A 22421-nucleotide genomic window follows, 5' to 3' on the forward strand; every position below is an offset into this window, starting at 1 on the left:
GCACCTGTACACGGAGGAAAGCTTTGTGACAACTGGGTAACAGAGCCAATGTTCCCTCAGTTTACCCTCCATGAATCTGAGTTTCACAAATCCCAAAGCTCAAAGCTAATTCTCCTGCAAACCTTTTACAAGGCTCGAGGTGGCACTGGGATCCACAGAGCAGCACTATGGGTATAATATATGTTTGACTGGTGGCATCCAAAACCATTTGGCATAGGAGCCCAGAGGAAAAAGCTGAGTATATTGGGGGATGAAATGAGGAGAAGCCAGGGCATGGCTGAAAATTTTTGCTGTAGGGAACCCATAGAAGATGTGACAAAGAATTAGAGGATCTGTATGTCACCATGGTAGAAAGCTAATCTGTTCCTCAGCCCTTAGAATGTCTTGTTTTTTCATGTGCAGGATAATGGGGCTCAGAAACCTGATTGCAACCTGTCAGAATTGCTGTAAGGGAAACCTGCTAACCCCTACAACACTGGGGTTTACAGACAGACAGCTGAGCAATGGTTAAGTTACATGTGAGCACATGGGTCTCTGTAAGCAAATTGGCCATGTCTGTAATGCAGTAAATTGCAGCTGTCAAATAGTTAATGTCAATTCAGCCTGCGGACTCATAAATCTTAGTTTAACGTGCAATTCTTCTCCGACAAGTGTCTATATAAAAATAACACCTTCCTACAGAAATGATCTTCTATCTATGTGTAATCACATGTAAATCTGATTAATTTGCTGACTAAATTAAGGGGAACAGTTTTGAAAAATGGGTGTCTAAAGTTAGGTACATACTATTTATGTACCTAAATATGCAGTAAAATTTTAAGTGGTACTTAAGTCTTGTCACTTTGAATTGCCCTTGGAGTAGCTTTTAAAATCAGGTTACCTTTCTAGAGCCCTGGAGTGCAGAATTAGATAAGTGGGTTTGAAAATACTGTCTTCATTTTTATTTGTTATTATCTCTGTTGAAGCTGGAAGTACACAGCTGCTCCAGGAGCAGGCGAGCAGATTTCTTTTTCATTCCTCTTGCAGTTGTACAAGCCAAAAAGATGACAACTTAACTTCTAGATCCCAGCATGAGTTTGTAGACCTGGTAGTTGGAAAAACAAACCAAACATCTTTTTTACTTGTAAACTGACTGTATTTGATCTGGAAATCATTGAGATGCAATAAACATGAACTCCATGATTCTGTTTTTATGGAGTTAGTTTTCCGAGTAGAACCACACGTAACAAAACAATCATTATAGTTGAATGGCAATGCTTATGAAAAGGACTGGATTGAAAACAGTGATGACAGAAGCCTTCTGTTTATCCCTGGAGCAGCAGTGACAGTGGTAGTGTAAGCTACATCACACTGTTCCCCAAACAGTTGACACCCAAAGGACTGACTTGTGTTATGGCTTCAAGTGCACTATTTTGCTGGATTTCTATGCATGGTGGGTGCTCCTGAGCTAGTGGTGCTGTTAAGTGGTTGCAGGGCCACTGACAGGTACTGGTGACACTTCACCTTGTTTTTTGTAGCTGTGCTATTGCAAAACACTTTTTGGAAGCAAAGGGGTGAGGAGATAGCTCAGCTGCTCTTGCTTGCTTGGTCTCCACAGACAAGCTCACTGTTGTTCTCTTGATTATTGCTGGTTGTGCAGAGCTTGGACTTTTTTCCCTCCGTTATCTTTTTATGTTGACATCTGTCTGTTGGACATCAAAGGGCAATCTTTCAAAGCCAGAAAGTTGTATGACTTACGGAACACTTAAATGATGATCCGCAGAAATGCGGGTGAGCTCGCTCTGGGAAGAGGCATTCTGCTGTCATGATGCATTAAAACAGCTCTTTGTATTTGGGCAATAACAAAGATTCATTTGAAAGTACTAGCTATCACCAGGGCTTGACCTCTTCAGAAAGTATTCTTTAGTCAGGGTTTTAAAGTGGATTTGGAAAGATAATTGTTCTTGTCCCCGGGTAGAACCTGGGCAATTTATGTGCTCAGCTGACTTGCCACTATGGCTTCAATGGATATTTATTCCATGAAGTGCATGGTTGTGCTGTGTGGCAGAGGATGTTGGTAATGAGCAGATCAGATACATGCAGACAGAGATACTGCTCAGGGTGATACATCCTTAATTGTCAGTAGTCTTATAGCAGGCAGTGTACTCAGTACTGTAGCACTTCAGTGCAGGGGATGATGACACTGTTTATTTATCTCTTTGTTTTTTTCTCTGTGTGTGAGTTCACAAAATGTTTTCAAAAAAGCTTCATTTGATGGCCATGAAAAGATTGTTTGTATCATTTAAGCCGGTATAGCACTCAGATAATTGAATTTTGTACATCTTGTGCCTGATAACTTTCTATATATTTCTATATAGAAACTTTCTATTTCTTTCTATATATTTCTATCTTTCTATAATATTTCAGTATGCATTTTTTGTTCCCAAGATGTCATTATTGCTTTATCCTCCAGCTTTCCTTAGTAGCCAGTGTCATGTATCTCAGCTTTCTGGAGTTGCTATAAATGGATATCACAACATTTGATAGGGCTTCCTAGGAAAAGTGAGAGAGGGGGTAGATGTATTTCACAGGCTGAATTTCCATCGGATCACAAGATGTAAGTAGACATTATCAAGAGGATATTTTTCTGGACCTCTCAGTCCCAAGTAAAATCTGAGAACTCTGATACTGGGCCAAATCATGCAGTGGGATTCACTGGGTGAGATATAAACCAGAGATCTGAGGACTCATGAATATGTTCCTCAGGAGCAAAAGCTCTGGGTGGAATGTCATAGCTACTTTTCCAGTGCAGTTTTATAAATATCAGGTTTATAAAAGAATAATATAAATGTTCTATTTTAAATACCTGGTCATGACACCTGCGCTCTGCCATCAATCAGCTCCCACGAAATATGGGAAATGCAGTTCTGCATCTGGTTGTGTCCCAACATAGCTGGCCCTGGTCACTTGAAGCCCTTTGTGATAAAACTGCTTTCTGTGATGTGTTTGTGCATCCCTACCAGTGCTGCTGACTGGAGCCACGACAAAGCTGCAGGATGCAGACGTAAGAGATGGTGAGGGCATCAGCACAACCACTCTTTCCCATGACTGACACACACATGTTGCACCAGCTGGTGGTGGCAGAGGGGCGGAAACAAATCTTCTTAATGTGCACCTGCTAATATAAATTAATTATTGTAGTAATGAAGCCAAAGCATGATGAATTTGTTCTCTCCAGTCCATCTTTCACTCTGCTTTTCTTTGTAAGCAGGCAGAAAAACATCACTGCATTTCTTTCTTTTCCTTTGTGCAGTTAGTTTGCTATTTCTGATTTGTCATCGCTCCTAAAGTTTCATTGACTTCTGACTGTGACTTGTTTATTCAAAGCAGTATTAAGTGCCTAAGAATTATTGAACAACTAACATAATGAACAAGTCATTCCAGCAGCAGAGCTGGAGCTTGCAGGAAAAGGTCATGGAAACCCTGGTCTGAGTAGTAGGTTGGAAATACATGGTCTGTTCTTCTATCAGCAAAGCTAGAAGCCAAATATAGGAAAGGTGTGTGTGGTTGCATGTTTGTGTGGGAGAGCAGGGATGCCTGGCATCAGATGTTTATGCAGGATGAACTCCTGGCTGGGGAAGAATACAGAAATTGGTTATTAAAACTGCTACAGCCAAAGGAGTGAAAACTCACCTGCAGCAGGAAATGTGGGAGAAACTGTGTTTTCTCCTCATATCTTATTTACTGAAAGTATTAAATGTCCTTTGGTTGACTTAACTTGGTTTAGGTTGGTGTCTGCTCTACAATCTTATACTTGAGGGAGACTCGACAGCCACTGTAGCAAGGCTGCAGTAGGTCATCTCAGATCAAAATATAATTTCCCTATCTTTAGAAACCTATCTAATAAACTTGGTGGACTGTTACTGACACGTTGAATGTGACAATTTCCTCCTACCTGGAAATGCTGTTTTTTGCAGGGCATGCTGTTCAGTGAAACCACCAACCAGTAAAATACATTCAGAAGGGAAAATGTGTGTGGGAAAAGGATTTTATAATTCAGTCTGTGAAATTAAAATATCATTGCCAATATATTGCACTTCTGTCGCCTCCATTGAAAGAAAAAATGCAACCTGGCAGTGGGCTGGAAAGGGGCCCCAGACTATTTCCCTGTATTTCAGGGAGGAGTTGGATGGTCATCTGACTCCAGCTGTCCAGGATCTATAGAGCAGCAGCTTGTACCCTCTGGAGATCAGTCAGATCTCATTAACCTGTAGCCAGTTATTTGTGCAGCTCTGAGCTCCCCCTTAGTGAAAAAAAGGCAATTTGCTGAATTTAGGTGCTAATCTTTTAGCCTGTTCCATAAAAAAAGGTATGTTTGGGATGGAGAACATATTCCTGGTAACTCTGGTACCCAGCATCCAGTCCAGTGGGTCTAATGGTGGATTTGGGAGTGCTGGGTTAACAGTTAGACTCGATGATTTTAAAGGTCTTTTCCAACTTCAGTGGCTCTATGTTTCTGTGATAGATGAGATGAGATTGAATGCATACCCTCTGTGTTTGAAACCTGCCCAGTGAATTTTTGTAACTCTACCTTCTGGTGAGTTACATATTTCAGCAAACTTAAGGGCTGCTTATCTAGAAAGCAATCCAGACGGCTCATGAGACTTTAATCCCAGTCTCTCTTTATATGCATCTTTAGCTGGAACAAACTGAAGGAAAGCTGCATTTTCAACCTATTACTGATCCTTTTAAATTCATCATGACAATAACATCACAGGTTTTTAGCACAAAAATGTCAACGTTCTTACAGCACTAAGTCTTAGGGCTATAAACATTTATACTAGCATGCTAAAGAGATTTGGGCATAAGGGGCCGTACTGGCATCAGGGAGCAGCTGAAAATATGAGTAGGCTAACATTAGATTAAACAGAGGCAGGCAGTAATTTAATTGGCATTTTTACATTGAGAGAAGGAAAAAATAGTAAGTTAAAAAAAGAAATGCGGCTAGGAAGCTTTTGGAAATCAGGGAGGTAATTTGCTTTCCAAAATGATTCACGGCATCTCGTGTTAGCTAATTAACAAAACAGCAGGTTTGTGAATTTAACTGCAGTGGGGTTAGGGCTCCGTGGGCTCAGTTCTCATCCAGGCATTCCCTGGGGTCTGTTCAGCCCCCTTGGTGATGTTGCTCTGCTCTTTGGCATCTGGGGGAGCCTGGCCTCTTTCAGAGGGCAGAGTTACAAGTGGCTGCATTCTGAGATAGGAGCCAGATGAGGGTGAAAGGGGCAGGTGGAGAGGCAGGCGATTATCCATTGACTGGCATGACTCAGCCATCCATAAAATGATTTTCATTAATGTTTAATGTGTGTCAAAAATGTCAGCATCCGTAAGAGAGGCAGATAAATTATTTAGTTCTGTGAGTGTCTTGCCTTCCCCCTCCCGCTGATGTATGTAAAATGTTTGCCCTGGTTTTGTTTGGATGTGGGATACTGGTGGGGGAGTTAAGGGGTTGCTGTTACACCCAGGGTGTTTCCTGGGCAGAGCCTCGGAGGAGCTGCTGCCACTGCCGCTTTGCAGTTCAGTGCTTGGTCAGAGAAGCGTGGGCAATGGGAAGCCAGCTGCCAGTGGGTTGTGTACAGGCCCTGTTGGTGGGCTGACATTGGTTGTGGATTGGTTTGCAGAGAGCAGACCCTGGGAAATTGTAATAAAGACAGAAGAGTGGGGTGTGACAGGAGGTCCTGCTCCCCAGGTGGAGGCTCTTGGAGCAGCCCAGCATGACAGTGCACCCGTGAGCCTTTCCCTGGCTCCTGGTGGGCCTGCCTGATGTCAGCTGGAGTGCTTTCTGCTGCTCTTCTTGCTGCCTTGCTTTTGCTGGGTTTGTCCAGAGATGCATTACCCAGAGACCTGCAACTTCCCTGTTTGGATGAACTGTGTCCTGCTCTGGCGTAGAAGCAGCCTCTGTGATCCCACCAGGGCTTTGGCTACTCTCCCTGTACCCCTCTGCAGGGACGGTTCCTACTTTTGCCTGCCCTGTGTCAAGAGCTTAGGGCCTGGATCTTGCTTTATCCCTAACCAGGGAATTCATGCATAGGAAGGGAAAACTCCCCTTTGAATTGCAGATTTAAGTTTTCTTTTATTCCTTTTTTTTTCTTTTTTTTTTTTAAATCAGCTTCCCAGGATGACACAATAGCTGCAAGCTGAAATCATAAGCCCTGGCAGAAAGAAAGAGGGTCCAAAGGAGATGAGCAAAGGCAGAAATGTATCCGGTCAGAAGGGATTTGAGGCGACGTGAGGCAGGGGAAATGTAAGCCTAATTAATTGTGAGGTGCTGGTTTCTGAATGTTGAATGAACCACAGTCAAAAATGACTAATTTAAAACCCACTCTGACATTCATATTTGACACAACCATCCTTCCTGGACAGGGATTTTTCTGAAGGCAGTGGCAACTTTGTCAATCTGATTGGATGGGGCGTGTTGAACTCTGTCAGAAAAATTAAAAAGAGAAAATGTGGAGTGTTTTTTTAAACATGGGGGGGAAAATGCAATTGCCTTGTTTTTTTAGGATTTTTTTTTTTTCTTTTTTAGGGCAGCCACAGGCTTTGGGACAAGGATTTCAATTGGCCTCTAATTAAAGTTGCTTTCTTAGTGTCTGGCATGAAATCCCCCTGAGAGGCAGATGTTTGCAAAGCACACTTGGGGCACTGGCATATGGTTCCTTTGTATGGCTGGCGTTTCAGCAAAGTGCCTCCTCAATGTTGTACATAATTAGATATTTTATTTTATTTTTTTGTCCTGGAGAAGTTACTGATGGCTGGGGACCTCCAGGATGTGAGTAGGAGGCTTTCTGGGATAGGGGTGGAAAACCCTAAGCACATCACTGCTATGTGACAGGTGCTGGCAGATGCCCTTTTGCAGCTTTTTGGGAAAAGCCTGCTGACTAAACCAGTGCCAGTTAAAGGATATTATTCTAACCTACAGATTTAATAGAGGATGGGACCTGGGGTACCCAGCCTCTACAGCTTCAAAGAGGGCCTGCATCCTTCATGCAGGAATCCATCAGTAGTTCTAAACTTTTTATGGGATTATAAAATTCTGAGGAATGTTTCCGTAAGAAACCCAATTGTAATTGAGAGGGGAGTGAAATGAAAAGAAAATATTCATGCACACTTGGCCTGGATAGAGACCACGGCCGTGTTTAAAATGTGACTTCAGATTACAAATGGCCCGTAGCTGTTTATTAACACCATAAAAGACTGTTGCATCTGGGTGGTCACTGATGTGCAGAGCAATCTGTAGATCAGAGCAATCTGTAGATGGCAAGAAACTTAACCACTAAAATCTCAAGGTGCTGAATATACTTATTTCCCTCTAGGGCAGCACATCTATCCCTTGTACACTTAAGAAATAAAACACCGGATTTTGTGTCAGATGATCTAATTTTTCCAGTTCTCTTAACATCTCCCATTCCTTCCCAGAAAGTCCTTTCTGTGATCACCAGAGCAAATCTTTCCTACTTCTATGCCTCATTTTTGCCTGTCTATAAAAGTGCACTGCAACAGTTCCTTGCCTCAGAGAACTTGGAGAGGTTTTTTCAGACAAAATTAATTCATGTTTGAAAGGTGCTTTTGAGGTCTGTGAACCTGACTGCGCTTTACTAATGTGGGCAGTCATTATTTCCGTTCTGTAGAGAGGGAAACCAAGATCTGGCACAGTTAAAACATCTTGTTCAGGATCATAAAGCAATTTAGGAGCAGAACCACAAATAGAGCCAAGTCTTTTGACTAGCAGTCAGATGTGCTGTCCACAGCACATATATTAGACATATAATGTCTAATTATTTTTCTAAGTGTAAGAACTGAAAGATCTCAGCCTGATTCCAAAGTCCTGATGAAAATGAAAAGGAAATGTGCAAGAGACTGATTCACAGCCATTGCATTATCTTGGCATCTCTATTAGTGGATGTTTAAAATGAAATGAGTAAAATCCCCCATGGATGAAGTCGAAGCAGAGACTCCGCTGCAGATTGTGCATAAATTCAGTATCCTTGCGCTTTGAATGGTTTTGTGCCACATGAAAAGGCAAAGCCTGGCTGATGGCTTAGGTGGGATGCACAGGGTGGGATGTTTTGGGCTTCAGATGCTGAACACGGCTTATTGGAGGCCACACGTGCGCACGGGCTAATGAATTTGCATGCTAATGAATTTGCATGCTTGCTGCAAGCCGCTCTATCTTCCTTGAGGCCTTGCCCATTCTTTGGCTTGGTTTCAAGCTGAGGCTACTGTTTAAATGTGTGGACATTCAAAGGCTGTGCTGGGAGGCTCAGAGCTGCCAAGTACCCCGTGGAAGGAATAACAATCTCAGCAATTAGCAAGGTCCCCCAAACCCCAGCCCTGCCTCTCTCCCTGTTAGGGGCAGGGGAGGGAAGGGGCTGTGCTGGCAGGGGCTGTCCCTGTGCAGGGATTTGAGCAGTGAGAAATCAGAAGGACCCTCCTGTTGGTGTAGAGTGGGAGAAAAACAGCCAGACTTCTGAAGTACACAGGCAAAACTTGGAAGGGGAAGTAGCCTTTAGTACTGCCACCCCTTAGATGTGACCAGAAGGATATTTCAGCAAGCAGGAGTGGTGTATAATTAATAAAAAGAAGGACAGTATGAAGAAACACAGAGAAAATAATATTAGTCTTGGACTGAGCCTAACTATTACATATAAAGCCAACATTCATCTTTTAATTTTAGAATAAATGCAGCAATGTAATGCATGTGACTTTTGTCTCAGCTGGGATAAAGAATGTGGCATGTGGTGCAGTGGGATTAATCTTTTGTGCAGGCTATCTCTTTGGTATCCAAGGTTCTTGCAACTTCTGAAGCTATGGCATGGATCTGTGTGTCAGTTTGTACACTGGATCTGGTGGCTGGACAAAGCAACATAGGAGCGAGCATGGAGGGGCACAGCCACTGTCCTTGCCCCAGGGCTGTGGTGCTGATCCAACCTGCCTTTCACCCTGTCCCTGCCACACTCCAATCTGCAGTCCTAAATGCTTCTTGTGAGACCAGGTATTACTTTATTGGTTGTTAAGGAGAAGTATATAGTTCTGGGTTAGTCTTCAGTAATAGTTGGTAATTATATTTACAGCTTAATTTTGTGGGTTTTTTTCTCCCTGGTGCTGTCTTTAGATTCAATTGAATTGAATCCTTCCTTCCTTCCTCTGTGAAATCAAAGCCTGCTCTTCTGCTGCCTGCAGTGGGGAAGGATGGCAGGAAAGCCTTGCAGGCTCCTGGGGAGCCTAGAGCACCAAAATGCTCTTTCTTTGCATCAAGGATCAGGCTGTTGTCCAGAGAGGAGGGATTGGCAGATGTAGAGTGTCCAGCCTCATTTATCTCTGCCAGATGGTGCTAAAATACTAGTCCAGAGCACGTGTTGCTTCTATTCAACCAAATGCTTGTGCCGTGCTGTGGCCTCTCTGCCTTTGAACCAATGAGTCTCAGCCAGCAAAATCCCAGAGGCAAAGGCCCCAGCAGCCTCCCTAAGCCCCTTGGTATGGCTTGTGAAAAAGCAGAGAAATCAAACTGGGAAGGCTCACAGCCCTGAAGGGACAGACAATAGCCTGCAGGAAGGGGAGGAAAGGGTTAAAGGGGGTTTAGCACACACACAAAGTAAATATTTGAGGCACAAATGCAGAAGGAAAGAATAATGGAGAGAGAAGGGCAGGAGGAGGAAACCAGAAGTGTAAAGAGAAGAAAAAGGAGGATTATATTCTGCTGGAAAACAAAGGGATGTTTGTATGAGAAAAGCATTGGGGAAATGAGGGTTCAGCTCTGCACAAACTTTCTGTCTGACACTGGACAAGTCAATCTCTCTGTGTCTCAGTTTGCAAAGGCTACAATGGGAATACTAAAGTCTCCTTTGTTCTGCTTCTCTCTGCTCACATCAGACGTCCCTTCTGTTTGTGTGTTGTAGAAAGCCAAGACACTACAGTACTGCAAAGACAAATAAATTCCACTGAGACTTGGAGGGGGGTGGGGAAACAAAAAGGTAGGAAGGCAATAGGCTATGATAAACCTGGGAGATAAATGCCCCAAAAACTGGGGTGTGGGGGTATAGAAATACAAGAGAGGCCTTTGCTGGGGGAAGAAGAAATATGGACCAGATTAATCCTACTGTTGCATCCTGGACTCCAGTGGAGTTCCTTGAGGGATGGGTTTAGCCCAAGGAGTTCAGTTTTGTTTGGTTGAAGAAACTTTATGCCAAAGTTTTTAAATAGTCAAATCTGTTCTGAGAACTATGAGAATGTGGGCTGCCTTTCCTGAAACATTGCATGGGACTTGGGATGAACAACTCTTGCTGAAGGCATCAGGAGCCAAGTGATTAAGCCCCATGCAGTGCTCTGACAGGAGGCCTTCTTCTTGCCTACGCATACTTTTTTTAAGTATAGAAAGTATTTCCATATTTCCAGCAGCTGATCTTTATTTGAAGCCAAGAGCTGCATTTTTCAGATTAGAACTGAAGCTTTTCTAGGAAAAGCCACTCTGGAGCAGACCATTGATCCATCTAGCCCAAGACGGTGTCTCCAGCAGAGACCCTGCACTCTGCTTTGAGAAAGAAATGCTAAAGCTCACAGGGCTCTCTCTGGGGATAATTTATTTTTCACTCCAAGAGTTAGAGCTTGGCTTTCACTTCAAAGTCTGTAGGCTTACATTCTTTCCAAAACTCTTGCTTATTTTATTAATCTTTACAGTTCTCTGGAGATGTTTGTTGTTTGCTGATCTCCAACCTGTTCAGGAAGCCCCTGGAGCTGCTGACCTCCCTCTCCTTCGGCAGCGAGCTCTCCAGGCCAGTTGGGGCATTTGTGCAAGGGAAAAACAAATTTTCTCAATTTCAAGATTGCTGCATTTACTGTGGAAGCATGCTCTAAGCTTCTCAGCTCACCCATCTGGCTTCTCATTACAGCATCTCATCTAAAACTGTGAGCTGCTTCTGCCACCCAGGGAATCCCTGCTAGGAGATGTTCTGTGCACGTGCGATGCTGCTCTGCCCTGAGATGTGAATCAGCCATACTGAGGATCCACTCTTAATTCTTTAGTGCTTCCAAGAACGTGTAATGCTGTCAGCTGCTCAGGCTGGTATGGTGTGCTTTCTTCTTGGGTCACTGGAATAATAAAAGTTTGTGGCCAGTCATAGTGTCCCTGCTCCATGGATAGCACACTAAGCCAGGATGTGATGAAGATGTGAGAGGCTGCAGGGTGACTGGGTCACAGCACCATGCTCTCTGTGCCTCTCTTTTGGTAAAGAGGTGATTGCAGTGCTTGAGTGTCTTGGCAGACCATGCAGGTAGAAGGCAGAGGGGCTCTGTTGTGTAGTGCCACATTTATGAGGATGTTGAACCAGCAAAACAATGCATGGCCAATGGCAGGATGGCTCAGCCTGCCCTTCCTTCATCCCTCTATCAGTCTGTGTCCATCTGCTGCAGAGGGGCTGTCTGAGAGAAGCAGCAGAGAGGTGTAGGGCAGGCTACAAAGCCTTTGTGTGCATGGGACTCTGCAGCAAAATGAGATGGTGCTCTGCAGACATGGCCTTGGATCCAGCACGCAAACAAACAAAACAAATGTATTAGAAACAGCTGGGGAAGAGGATGAAAATGAGCATCATTAGGGATATGCTTATAATAACTTATGAACTGGGGAATGCATCATTGCTATGCTGGCCCCTCCTGGAGACAGATTGGCTGTTGCTTTTGGAGTCTTTATTAGAGCCATTGGTTTTCCCATTTATGCATACCTTGCCCCAGCTCTTGCTGGAAACCTGACTGCATGCTCTGAAAGGTAGCCTCCAATGCAGGAATTTTGTCAGGAACTGGAGCAACCTCTGAAGCACTGGCCATGGCTGCATCTGTGGGTCATGAGGTGCCACTTGGTTAAGTACTGTGCATTGCTTTAGGCATTGATCTGCCTTTCAGAGCTTCCTTCTTCATCCCGAGGGAAGTTTTGCAACTCTTGGGACTTATTGTTTATTCCTGGTTGCAGGACAGGCTCACAGTTTTTCAATTCATTCATCATTCACTTTGGAGTGTGTCTGACCTGTCCTGGGCAATACTGAGAAAGGGGAAGGTACCTGCTGCAGCACTGTGCCCACTCAAACCTTTCCTTGCCTCTCCTGTGTCCAGTCAGGACATCAGGGCTGTTATCAGAGAGCCCCTTGCCTGCAGCCTGCCCTGCTACAGCTCAGGAGATGACCATCTTTTAAAGTCATACCTTTTTCTCCTGGTCTCCATGTATTTCCTCTGTGAAATGCAGTCCTTCCTTGCAGGAGAGTGTCTGAAACTGGTCTTCAGCCCTCAGTATAGTGGGTTCTTGCTAAGAAGTCCTTATGGTGTGCTTTACATACGCCCACTGGCTTTTTTTAGCAATGCTCACAAAGATTTCAGTTGTAGGCTATCTGCTGCACAGTTGGGTGCCTAAGAATTGACTTTGCCATTTTCCTGACAAATTTAACGAATACTGGGGAAAACTCAACTTGCACTGACACTGCAGATCTTGCAGCTGGATAAATTTGGCCCCATATTCCACTTGAGTGTCTTCAAACCCTTGTGCTGTGTCTCACACATTGGCTGTTCCCATTTGCTTCATGGTTGGATGAGATGCTTATATACAAAGCTTCTTAAATTCCAAACGATGCCTGTGGCTGAGCACTTCCTACCTTTGATGTGAGAAGTAGCCATAGCCTGGGATCTGTGGGGTTATTCTTGTTAAGAGGATAAGTTAATAGCCAAGTCTCATATATTTAACACAGAGTGCACAAAGTCCTGTTTACTTGAACACAGAAAGAATTCAGTAATCAGGACTCATTTCCCAGGTCCCAAAACACTTTATTGACACAATGCACACTTTAGGCATCCTCTGGGACTCTGCTGCAGTGCCTGTTCAAATTTCAGTTACGTTGGTCTTGGCCTTGCATTGAATTACCTCACTCCTTTGAGTGCTAGTTTTCACTAGCTTAAGGCTTAGCTGGTGAGCTTTCACATCTCCTGGGGCTGAGTGTCACAGAGGTGACACCTGAGAGCAAGTGGGGACACAGAGAGGTATCTGTAGCCTTTGGTCACCAGGGAGGGACATATTTACATGTACAAGACAGCCTTGTTGCACAATCTGACTGTGACTGGCAAAAACCAGTAACTCAACCATAATAATACTTAACACTTGTAGATTAGCTGAAAATGGATGTTTTGGTCTTCTTCCTGTCTGTTCCAAATGTCTCCATGGATTGAACTACTTTGCCTTTGCAGGCTGCATGTTGGCAGCAAAAGATGACAATGTAAAGGGGGAGCTTTTATCCCCAGTCCCACTTTCACACCCAAGTGGTCAGGTACCATCTGCTGTGTTCAGCAAGGAGGGTGTGATGGCTGCAGCAATGTTACCCTGATTCTAGAAAACTGCTTAGTGAGAAGACTTTCTTACCCTGGCACCATCTCAGAAGAACGGTGGTTACTGCCTGCCTGTGAAAGGCAGAAAGTGAAAATACAGGGTTTCAAATGTGTTATATTCTTTGGTGAGCTGGAACAAATCTAAGGCCATATGGAAGATCACTTGTCATGATGGCTATTATTCACTACCCAGTGATGGATGAGTTATTTTTCAGGGGAACTGCAGAGGTGTCCTTCAAACCCACCTTTTCTGGGAATGGCAGTGTCTGGCTTGCTCTGGGATGATCCCTTACTGCTGGTTCTTTTGCAGAGCAGAGTGATGCTGCTGGAGCCTGAAACTGTGGGCAGTTCTGTTCCCAAGAGAGTAAAAGACTATGATTTCTTGGGTGAATATTTAGGATACATGAAGTAATTAGGCACTTCAGGGAAAGCAAATGGCCTGTGCAGATATGCTTCATGTGTAATCAAACAGCATGAATTCTCTGAGAATGTGCTGGGGTTTCAAACCACTCGTAAGGAGCGAGTCCTCCCTCTGAGTGTGGTCCCACCTCGAGCCGCTGCATCCCAGCTGTGCTGTGCACAGCAGAAAGGGGCAAAGGGGAAAAGCTCTCTTTAGGCCAGCCCCTGTGCAAATCTGCCTCAAAGGCTGATGTGTATATGCTATAATGTAAATGGATGTGTATATGCTATAATGTTCCCTGCAATTTTGCCTGGCTATGTTCAGAACAGTGAAGGAAGAAGGCTCCTGGCTTGCTCTGCAAGATGGGGATCTCCCAAGTGATAGTATTGTGAAAAAGGCAGCAGGGATTAATCTGGTTACTTGGTCGGAAATTGTAGGTGCACAGTTTGTGGTCATTGGGAGTGAGGCTGTGGCCAAGCCTCATCCCCAGTGGGTACAGCTTTGAGAAGCAGGTGAGCAGCACTGACACCCATGGAGTGCCCAAGGGGCACTGACCAACCACCAAAGGGAACAGAGGGCACACAGGTGCAGTGCATCAACATGAGGGGTGTAAAAGGTTGGGCTAAAGAACAAGAAGGGCCTATGCTTGAAGTTGTTTGGTATTACTCTGTAGGGGTTAAAGCCTTCTGAAGCTGCGTGATGATACCCTGTGTATTGTGGCTGTCTTAACTGCAATGTATGCTGTGACAGAAAATTTATTAACCTTTCAGAACTTCTGAGGGATAGAGCAATGAGCTGATTCTCTGTATTTAATTTTTTAAACAAACATATCTCTATTGATGTTAATGTTTTTTGTTCAGCAGTCATTTGGGTCTCTTTGTGCTTTTATGTAGTTTATAGCCTTTCTGCAGTCTGATTTTGAGAAACATGGTGTGTCCCTGAAGCTGGGAGCAAGAACATGCTCTCTTTTAATGTGACTTTCCTGTTTTTCTGTTTTTCAGGTTCTTTTCGAAATGATGGTTTAAAAGCTGCTGATGTCCTTCCAATACTGAAGGAGAAAGTGGCCTTTGTGTCAGGTGAGCACATCTTTCCTTGATCCCTCCAGACCATTGTGACCACTGTCTGCCACATCCTGGTCCTTATGATGCTGCAGAATCTCGAGGGACTGGTTACATGTTTAAACTTAGTAGTACCTAAATTAGCTCTTCTGCTAAGAAAGGGGCTGTATATGGACCAGGACTATCCAATAATACTCAGAGCATGGGAAACTGGTCCACGTTCATTTTCTTCATATTCTGAGGCAAGGGTAAATGAGCAGCACAGGTAGGATGCAAGGCAGCTGCTTAGCTCCAGCCCAGATGTGGGTTGTCTCAGCATGAAGGACAATTCAGGGATCCTGCCTTTGGTTCAAGGTCAGTGAATAGCATTCAATTCCTGTATGTAGGAAGCACTCAGGCCTATAAATCACTGGTGTTCCATTTACAGTCCCAATCAGCTTGCAGTTAAAAGTACCATTGATGCTGCATTTACATAATAACTCAGATGCTCAAACTTCTCCTATCATTCTGTGCAAAGATTTACAGCCTTCATTCAGAAGACAAATCTCAAGGATCTGGGGGTGGATGAGGACTAGACAATATGGAAGAGGCTTTGAGAATAGCTTGGATGATATTGCTTCTGGTGTGAATTACAACTTGTCAGTGAGAGGGGGAAGAGAAAGTCTGAAGCAATCAGAATCTTGCGTGAAGTCACTCAAATTGGCAGCATAAACCCAGGGTATTTCCAGTGGCAGCGTTTCTGATGATTACAAACCATGCTTGCAATGAGAAAACCTCTATCAAGAATAGCCAGCTCCTCTTGTTTGTAGTCTGCTTTTTTGTTTCCTTTGTCTCCACAGTAATGCTGACTGCAGAAGGGAGGAGGTTGCAGCAAGGCTGTTTGGTGCCTGGACTCTTCCTCCCTGGCTCTCTCAGCAGGAGTTGAGCCCCCAGTCCCATAAGGATGGGGTTCATCAATGTGCTGTGTCATGGATGTGTCATCCAGGCAAGAAAAGCTTTCCCCTCTACTGATACCTGCTGTGAGATGTCTTCCCATATTTTAACAGTTAATAAATAGCCTGCAGATCACAAGTCCAGCTGTGACTTGGGGAAACAATTTGAGGATCTATAAATGCTGACTAAACTTTCATCAATTACATCAAAATCCAGGAGTTTGAAGGAAGCTTCTGAAACACCAAAAGTCTTTTGTGAAAACCCAAGACTATGCCAACAGTACTCACATGCAGGAGCACTTTATCTTGCACTGCATCTCATTCTGAATATCCTGAAATGCTTTACATGGCTAGCTTTCACTGCCCCAAAGAAGGGAGCATAGTCATAAAAACACAGCATACCTGCACACTTGTTTGAGACACAAAAGCTGAACTGGGTGCTCTGGGGAAGTGGAGGGGAGGAATTTATGCAGGGACTGTACTGCAATTTAGTTCTTGGCTCCTGCTGTTGCTTTGCATGGAAATGCTTGCAAGATCATTTGGTAATTCATGGAATATTTATTAATGACAACCTGTCTGGATTGTTTATGTAGCCCCTTCCACTGATGGTGCCTGTGCTCAGCTCTGAGCCAGAGGGTCTCGCATCAAATCATCAGCTCGTTAGACACTGTCCTGTGCCAAGGCTGCCTTGCGGAGGGGGGTGTTAAATAAGCAGTGCCAGCACAATCCCCCAGGCTTTCACACCATGATCCGCTGCAGGCAGGGTACAGCTTGCTCCATATAGACTCACCAGCCTCCAGACTTAGATCTGCTCAAAATGTGCTGTTCCTGACACAGCTAGAGGTCCTAGGATTTACACCTCCTCTTCATGGTCTCCAAATGCAATGACTATGGGCAGCAATTCCCTTTACTGCAGAACACTTTGAGTTGCTGGTGTTCACTGCAATAGCCCCAGCATCCCCTTCCAGCCCACAGTGTAAGTACTGCCCAATGTTCCCCTGGACTGTTGTAATAAAGCAGATTAAGGAAATTATTTTAACATTTCAGCTGATGGTTAGGTTCTTTTTAATTAAAATGGAATAATTTCCTAGAGTATTCTTTGAGCACAGAAGAAAAATTTTGACAAAAAAGAAAAATCAAATACCTGGATTTTTCCAAGATCAACAACAAAAAAAAAGAGTTCTGTAGTTAGCACAGAGTCTGGGAGCACACTGTGTTTTAATCATGCTTCCTTGAAGAACAGGAGAGTTTTATTGAATCTTCTTCATAGTTTAATACTACAGTTAATTTTAATGATAACAGTACAGTAAAATTGTCAAGGGGATTCTCCTTACACCAGCAGAATTTATCAGCACACACAAAAACTCTCAGCTGAACATGTCAGTTACGGAGTTTATTGCTTTTCTCATCAGCTGTGGCTCACCAGCTTGTTTGTCTGTGATTCAACAGGAAACTTGCAGAAAACACACAAGACCCTTCAGGCAAGGGCTATGCTTTGCTTTGTGTTCCAGTGTGGTGGATGCTCCACACCTGGACCCTGCAGAAGGGCAGAACAGGCAGGCAAGGCAGAGCAGCTGCTGCCTGCTCCAGAGCAGGCACAACAGGACCTGCCTGCACAGCCGTGTCATCTCAGAGGAGCACTCAGGCTCTCACAAGTGCTCTTAATTTCAGAGTTGACATACAGATCTGTCTGGGCATGGATTCATCCAGCCTAAGTGCTGTCTGGGGCTCTGTGCCTGGCACTTCCTCTCAGCTGAGCCAGCAGCAGGCGCAGGGCTCTGCATCTGCATCCCTGCGCCGCAGGAAAGTTGAGGGGTGGTGGATAATATCAAGACTTTTTCCTGGAACTGGTTCTTGGTTTCTTCCAGTGATCTCATCTATGAGCTAGACTGAACCTGAACAAAGTTCACATGTGTGTCTAAAGAATACCTGAAAATCCCATTCCATAGCTCCTATGCAGAGCAATGGACTGAGCAGTTGTGGGTGAGGCACATCCCAGCCATGGCTGATTGCTTCCATTGCTGACCTCCTGGAAGCAGATTAAGCAGGGGGCTGGCAGGGGGGAGGCTTTGGCCACCTGCTTGTTGTCTAAACTCAAAAACTCTTGGCTTTCCCTGGGTGGTTCAGTGTGTTGCTTCCAGCAATGGAATGGTTTTGGGAGCCATTAGGGAGTGAGTTACAAGCCAGAGACTGATTTTTGTATTCTAAGAGGGAGATGAATACTGAGGAGAAGAAATAAAACAGGTTGTAGATTATTTTAGGTGCTTTTTTCAGTGAGAGGTGGGGAAATATTTTGGAAACTGGGCTTATAGTCTTTCTTGGGAAACAGACTCTGTTTTAGAAGGGTGGTGTAAATTGGGGCGTTGTTCAGCTGCTTGATTATATTTATAGTAGATTTTCTATTGATCAAGGCAGTATGGAACAAAGTGTATGAACTTTCGGGAAAGAGAAGGGAATTTGTTACCATGTTACCTTCCCATGCATGGAAATTTTCATGCACTTAGGCTATAAAAAGCTTGGTAGTTGACTGATGTCATGGGTCTTGCTGAAAGCATTTCCCTACATCCCACCCAGGAGAGTTTCTCAGGATCCTTCCCGGTGTTTCCGCTCCCTGGAGGGCTCGGCAGAGCGGTGGCGCGTGGGCTCTTGCTGTCACCCAGGTACTGTCTGCTCATCTGCCGAGGCAGGAGTACAAAGGAGGAGGCTGGCCAGGTTTCTGAGAGCGTGGTTGAGCACAGAGCAATCAGCAGCAGAAGGGTGTAATAAGCTGGTGAGCTGCTGCAGCTGTGACAAGCAGAGCTCCCAGCTTGTGTCTGCAAAGCAGGAGGGTTTCCTGTGTGCTTTGGGCACCAAAAGGGCGCAGAGCAGGGAGAAGTGGATGCACTAACAGCTCAGCCATCTCCATCCTTTGGTAGCCCACTGTCCCCAGCCCCACATCTCGGGTGAAGGCTCATTATCTGGGTAACAGCAACCTCTGAACATGACTGAGAGCCTTAAGGAAAAGCAGAGATTTCCTGAAAGGTCTTTCAGAGAAGGAATTTCACTGTAAATAGATCTAAAGAAAGGACAGCTTTACAATTAGATTCCACCAAATTGAGGCCAGCAGCATTAATGAAAGAGGAAAGCTCAGAGAAGAGGACACTGGCCTTCCCAAGGACACCACAGGTCACCTAGTGCCAGAGATACTACATGTCGAGGTACATGGTTTTTCTTTTTCTTCAGTTTTTTCTTTTCTTCAGCCTTCAGAAAAAGGGTTGAAATGTGTTGAAGTGTCTCTGGGAGCTGAAAGAGTTCACATCCTGGTTTCAGGAGGTCACAAATGCTGGTTTGTGGACACTGGAATTTGTATTGGTTTGGGAATAAAATTAACCGAAATATCTAATTTTTGAGTGATGTAAACATTTTGTATTTACGCAAAAAGTTTTGATTTAAAAGAAAAGTTTCCATTCTCCTTTTCCTCTGGAATGGAAATTTCAAATGAAACATCAACAGTTCTTCTATATTTTGTTACAGAAAAATATCTTTCTTTTTATGCCATTCCCTGGTGTAGTTTGAAACCAACGGAGTTCAAAAAAGAGAAATCTGCTATTAGAAAAACATGGCATTCCTTGACTATTTCTCCACTCTTGTCTCAAATGAGGAAGAGAAAGAGTGTGTTATCAGGGTGAATCTGTCCTCTTTCTTTCTCCTTGTTCTGTACAGTTTCCAGCCCTGTGCCCTGGGGTGTGGGTTTGGAGTGTCTGTACCACTATCAGCAGTGACTGGCATTGCCATGTGCTGTGGCTTATTGGCCAGTATACATTTAAAATTAAAGAAGTACCCCAAAATCCTTGCATAAAGCAGTGAAATTGAATTACAGGACACAACAGGTTGTCTCTTCAAATCCATGCAGTGGCTTTAGGTGGTTGCAGGACAAATCTACTTGATAGGAAAAGGATCACTCAGTGGCTGCTCTGGGCATCCCATCTAGAGTGTTTGACTTGCTCTGCCAGGAGATCTTCTGGTAAGAACAATTAGCCTTGTTTTTGGAGTCATTAACCCTAAATGTAATGTCATGAAAGTTTACCATTAGAATTTGATTTGGGGAATTGACTCTGAGACATGGATGCTGCAAAGAGCAGCACTGTGGGTGATCAGGCCTTGGTGATTGCACTACAGCTGTGTTAATTGCCTTGTTGTGGGAGCTGAAATTTCCATCACTTGTACTAGAATCACCTGATTGAAACCAACTGAACTGGAGGGTGGGTGCACAGCTAATCCTGTGTATGACCCTTGCAACAAATTAGTCTGTCTTGAAGTTGCAGGAGTTTTAGTACAGAAGTGTGCTCACAGTAAGTCCAGTAGCAGGCAGACTCACAGAGCTCAGCTATGACAGAGAAAGGAATGTTATTTTAAGACTCTGGATACCAATTCCTTGATACTTTCCTTTCCTAGGAAGTCTGTCAATTAGATTTAGAAATCCAGAGTGTATTGTTTATCACTGTATTGAAGCGCCTGACATCAACTGAGCTCCGTCTGTCTCCTGGCTCTCTTCATTATAATTCATTTTTTCACCATATTTTGGACTGAAATACCTGATGAGGATTATTTCAGCTCCTCTGGAAACTCACTTATGGTCTCAGCAGAGTCTACAGCATCAAGATTGATCAGCTTATGATCTGCAGGGTCAGATGAAGTGATGCATTCACTTGAACTGCAGTAGACATCTGAACAGGGGCCAGAGACACCGTGTGCTGCTCCTGTTTCTGTTGCTGCTGTGCTGCAGGATGTTAGACAAGGTTCTTGGGAACCTTTACATGTGTGGACATTTGCTTGTGTCTCTGGCTAATCCTTGTGAATTCATGCTTATGAAGAGTCTGTGAAAGGAAGCAGAGGGTTTGAAACCCTTAAATGTGGATCTCTGCAGGCAGGTAAGGATTGTGGTGGAAAGGCTGATAGAACTGGAGAGATGCAGCTTGAAAACAGAGCTTGATAAAATCATTATCTGCTGTATACAAGTCTGCATTAACGGAAACTAATAATTTCCTGTCCTTGACAGGACTACACATAGCTGGAATTTCAGTTTATTGTGTATTAACAGAGATGGCTGTGGCTCAGGACACAGAGATTTTTGAGGTTGGTAAAGCCTATACGCAGGATTCACATCACTAACACTTTGGGATGGCCAATTTCTTGGCTTACCTGTGGGCAGTAGGGGCCACTATAGGCAGAAATATTTGGGGCCACCACTAAGAAGTGTTCAGGCAGCTGCCAGAACAGGGATCCTGTCACTGGAATCTCTTTCCTCTTGGTTGCAGGCTTGACTGGCAAAGTGGTCATCAGAAGGCCACTGACTGTGCTGCCTGCCTGCATGCAGGTTTTCTGAGCTTTCTTTAAGGTTTTCTTTTAATGTGGTATGCATCACAATGCTGTGTGCCATCACTGCAATGTCCCCTGGATGATTTGTGGAGCAAGAATTATGTGATCTTACTTCTGGGAATAAACTCTGAATTTAGCCATGGGTTCTTATTGGATAGAAGAAGGGGAAATGGGAAGAACTGGCAAAGAAGCCACTGACAGGAAAGGCCATCAACAAAGGATTTTGTAGGAGAAATGCAAGGCATATATGGCTAAATATTTGTTCTCAGTGTACTCTGTGCCCTGAAGAGCATGTGTTTTTCTAACTCTTTTTTTCCAGAGCACTAATAACCAGACCATCTGTTTGCCTCTCTAAATCAGAGCAAAGCTCATGAAAACCCAACTTGAAAAACAGTAAGAAATTATCAGCTGTTTGTTTTAGCATTTAATAACTGTAATTAGCAAGCCTAATGACATGTTTGATTATTTCATCACTGTTCTTCAAGTCCAGGGGGAGGCAGGAGATGGGACTTATTGATTAGAGCAATTGAGACTCCTGGCTTCCTTCTAGTTTTTATTGTATTTTTAAACAATGTGCTGAGTAGCTCTCTGAAGACTGTGCATGTACAATTGGTGTGGAGATCATGGCTGACTTGGGGCAGGATTTGGCTCCCTGAGTGGATTAGTAACAAGCAGAATCTCAAGCACTGTGAAGCTCCAACACAGTGGATCAAGTGTGAAAAACCTCATTTCTTCTCCTGGTTCTTCAAGTGACTCACTGTGGTATCTGGGCTGAACTTCTTCCCCTCTTAGTACTTTAATATTCCCTTCAGTAAAAAGATAATAATAAAGAAAATGAATGGTATAGACAGCCTCTCTGCAGAGGCAATGCCAGAAGGTTTTCTTCTTTTTTATTGTGTGTTGCTACTTCTTAGCAAGCTCCATTAGAGGAGATGAGCATCCTTATGTAGGCATGTTCGATGGTGGCAATATCCCCTTCAGTATTCCTAGAAAAGCAGAGATTTTGAGTTACAAAATGTAACAAAACCTCTGCTCAGTATTTAAGAGAGTAAACCACAGTTACTGAACTCTGTAAGTCTAATGGTGAATTAAACATACAGTGTTTAATTAGTGTTTAATGGTTTGTTTTAGAAGAAATCTGATGTTTCTTTATACAGGCTCATGGTAATATTGTAAATTATGTAGGCATTCATAAAAATTAGTGATTTCTCAGTAACTAGGATTGCATGGACTTGAAGGAAGCAATTGAGGGATTCTAATATGTATGATGTATTTGTAATA

The 22421-nt window shown here is 43.8% G+C and overlaps 1 protein-coding gene across 14 annotated transcripts in view; it reads left to right on the plus strand.

Moving 5' to 3' along the window:
• Nucleotides 1-22421, plus strand: part of KALRN (kalirin RhoGEF kinase) — a 465290-nt gene that overhangs the window by 138168 nt on the left and 304701 nt on the right. For all 14 annotated transcript variants that reach the window (XM_071435302.1, XM_071435301.1, XM_071435303.1 and 11 more), the window contains one exon: nucleotides 14794-14868. In XM_071435302.1, coding sequence (XP_071291403.1) covers nucleotides 14794-14868 — 75 coding nt within the window. The remainder of the gene's footprint in view (nucleotides 1-14793; nucleotides 14869-22421) is intronic.

The sequence above is a fragment of the Agelaius tricolor genome, unplaced genomic scaffold, assembly GCF_023055355.1.
Source record: "Agelaius tricolor isolate 1412-34295 unplaced genomic scaffold, bAgeTri1.0.p SCAF_10, whole genome shotgun sequence".
In the NCBI taxonomy this organism is placed as follows: Eukaryota; Metazoa; Chordata; class Aves; order Passeriformes; family Icteridae; genus Agelaius; species Agelaius tricolor.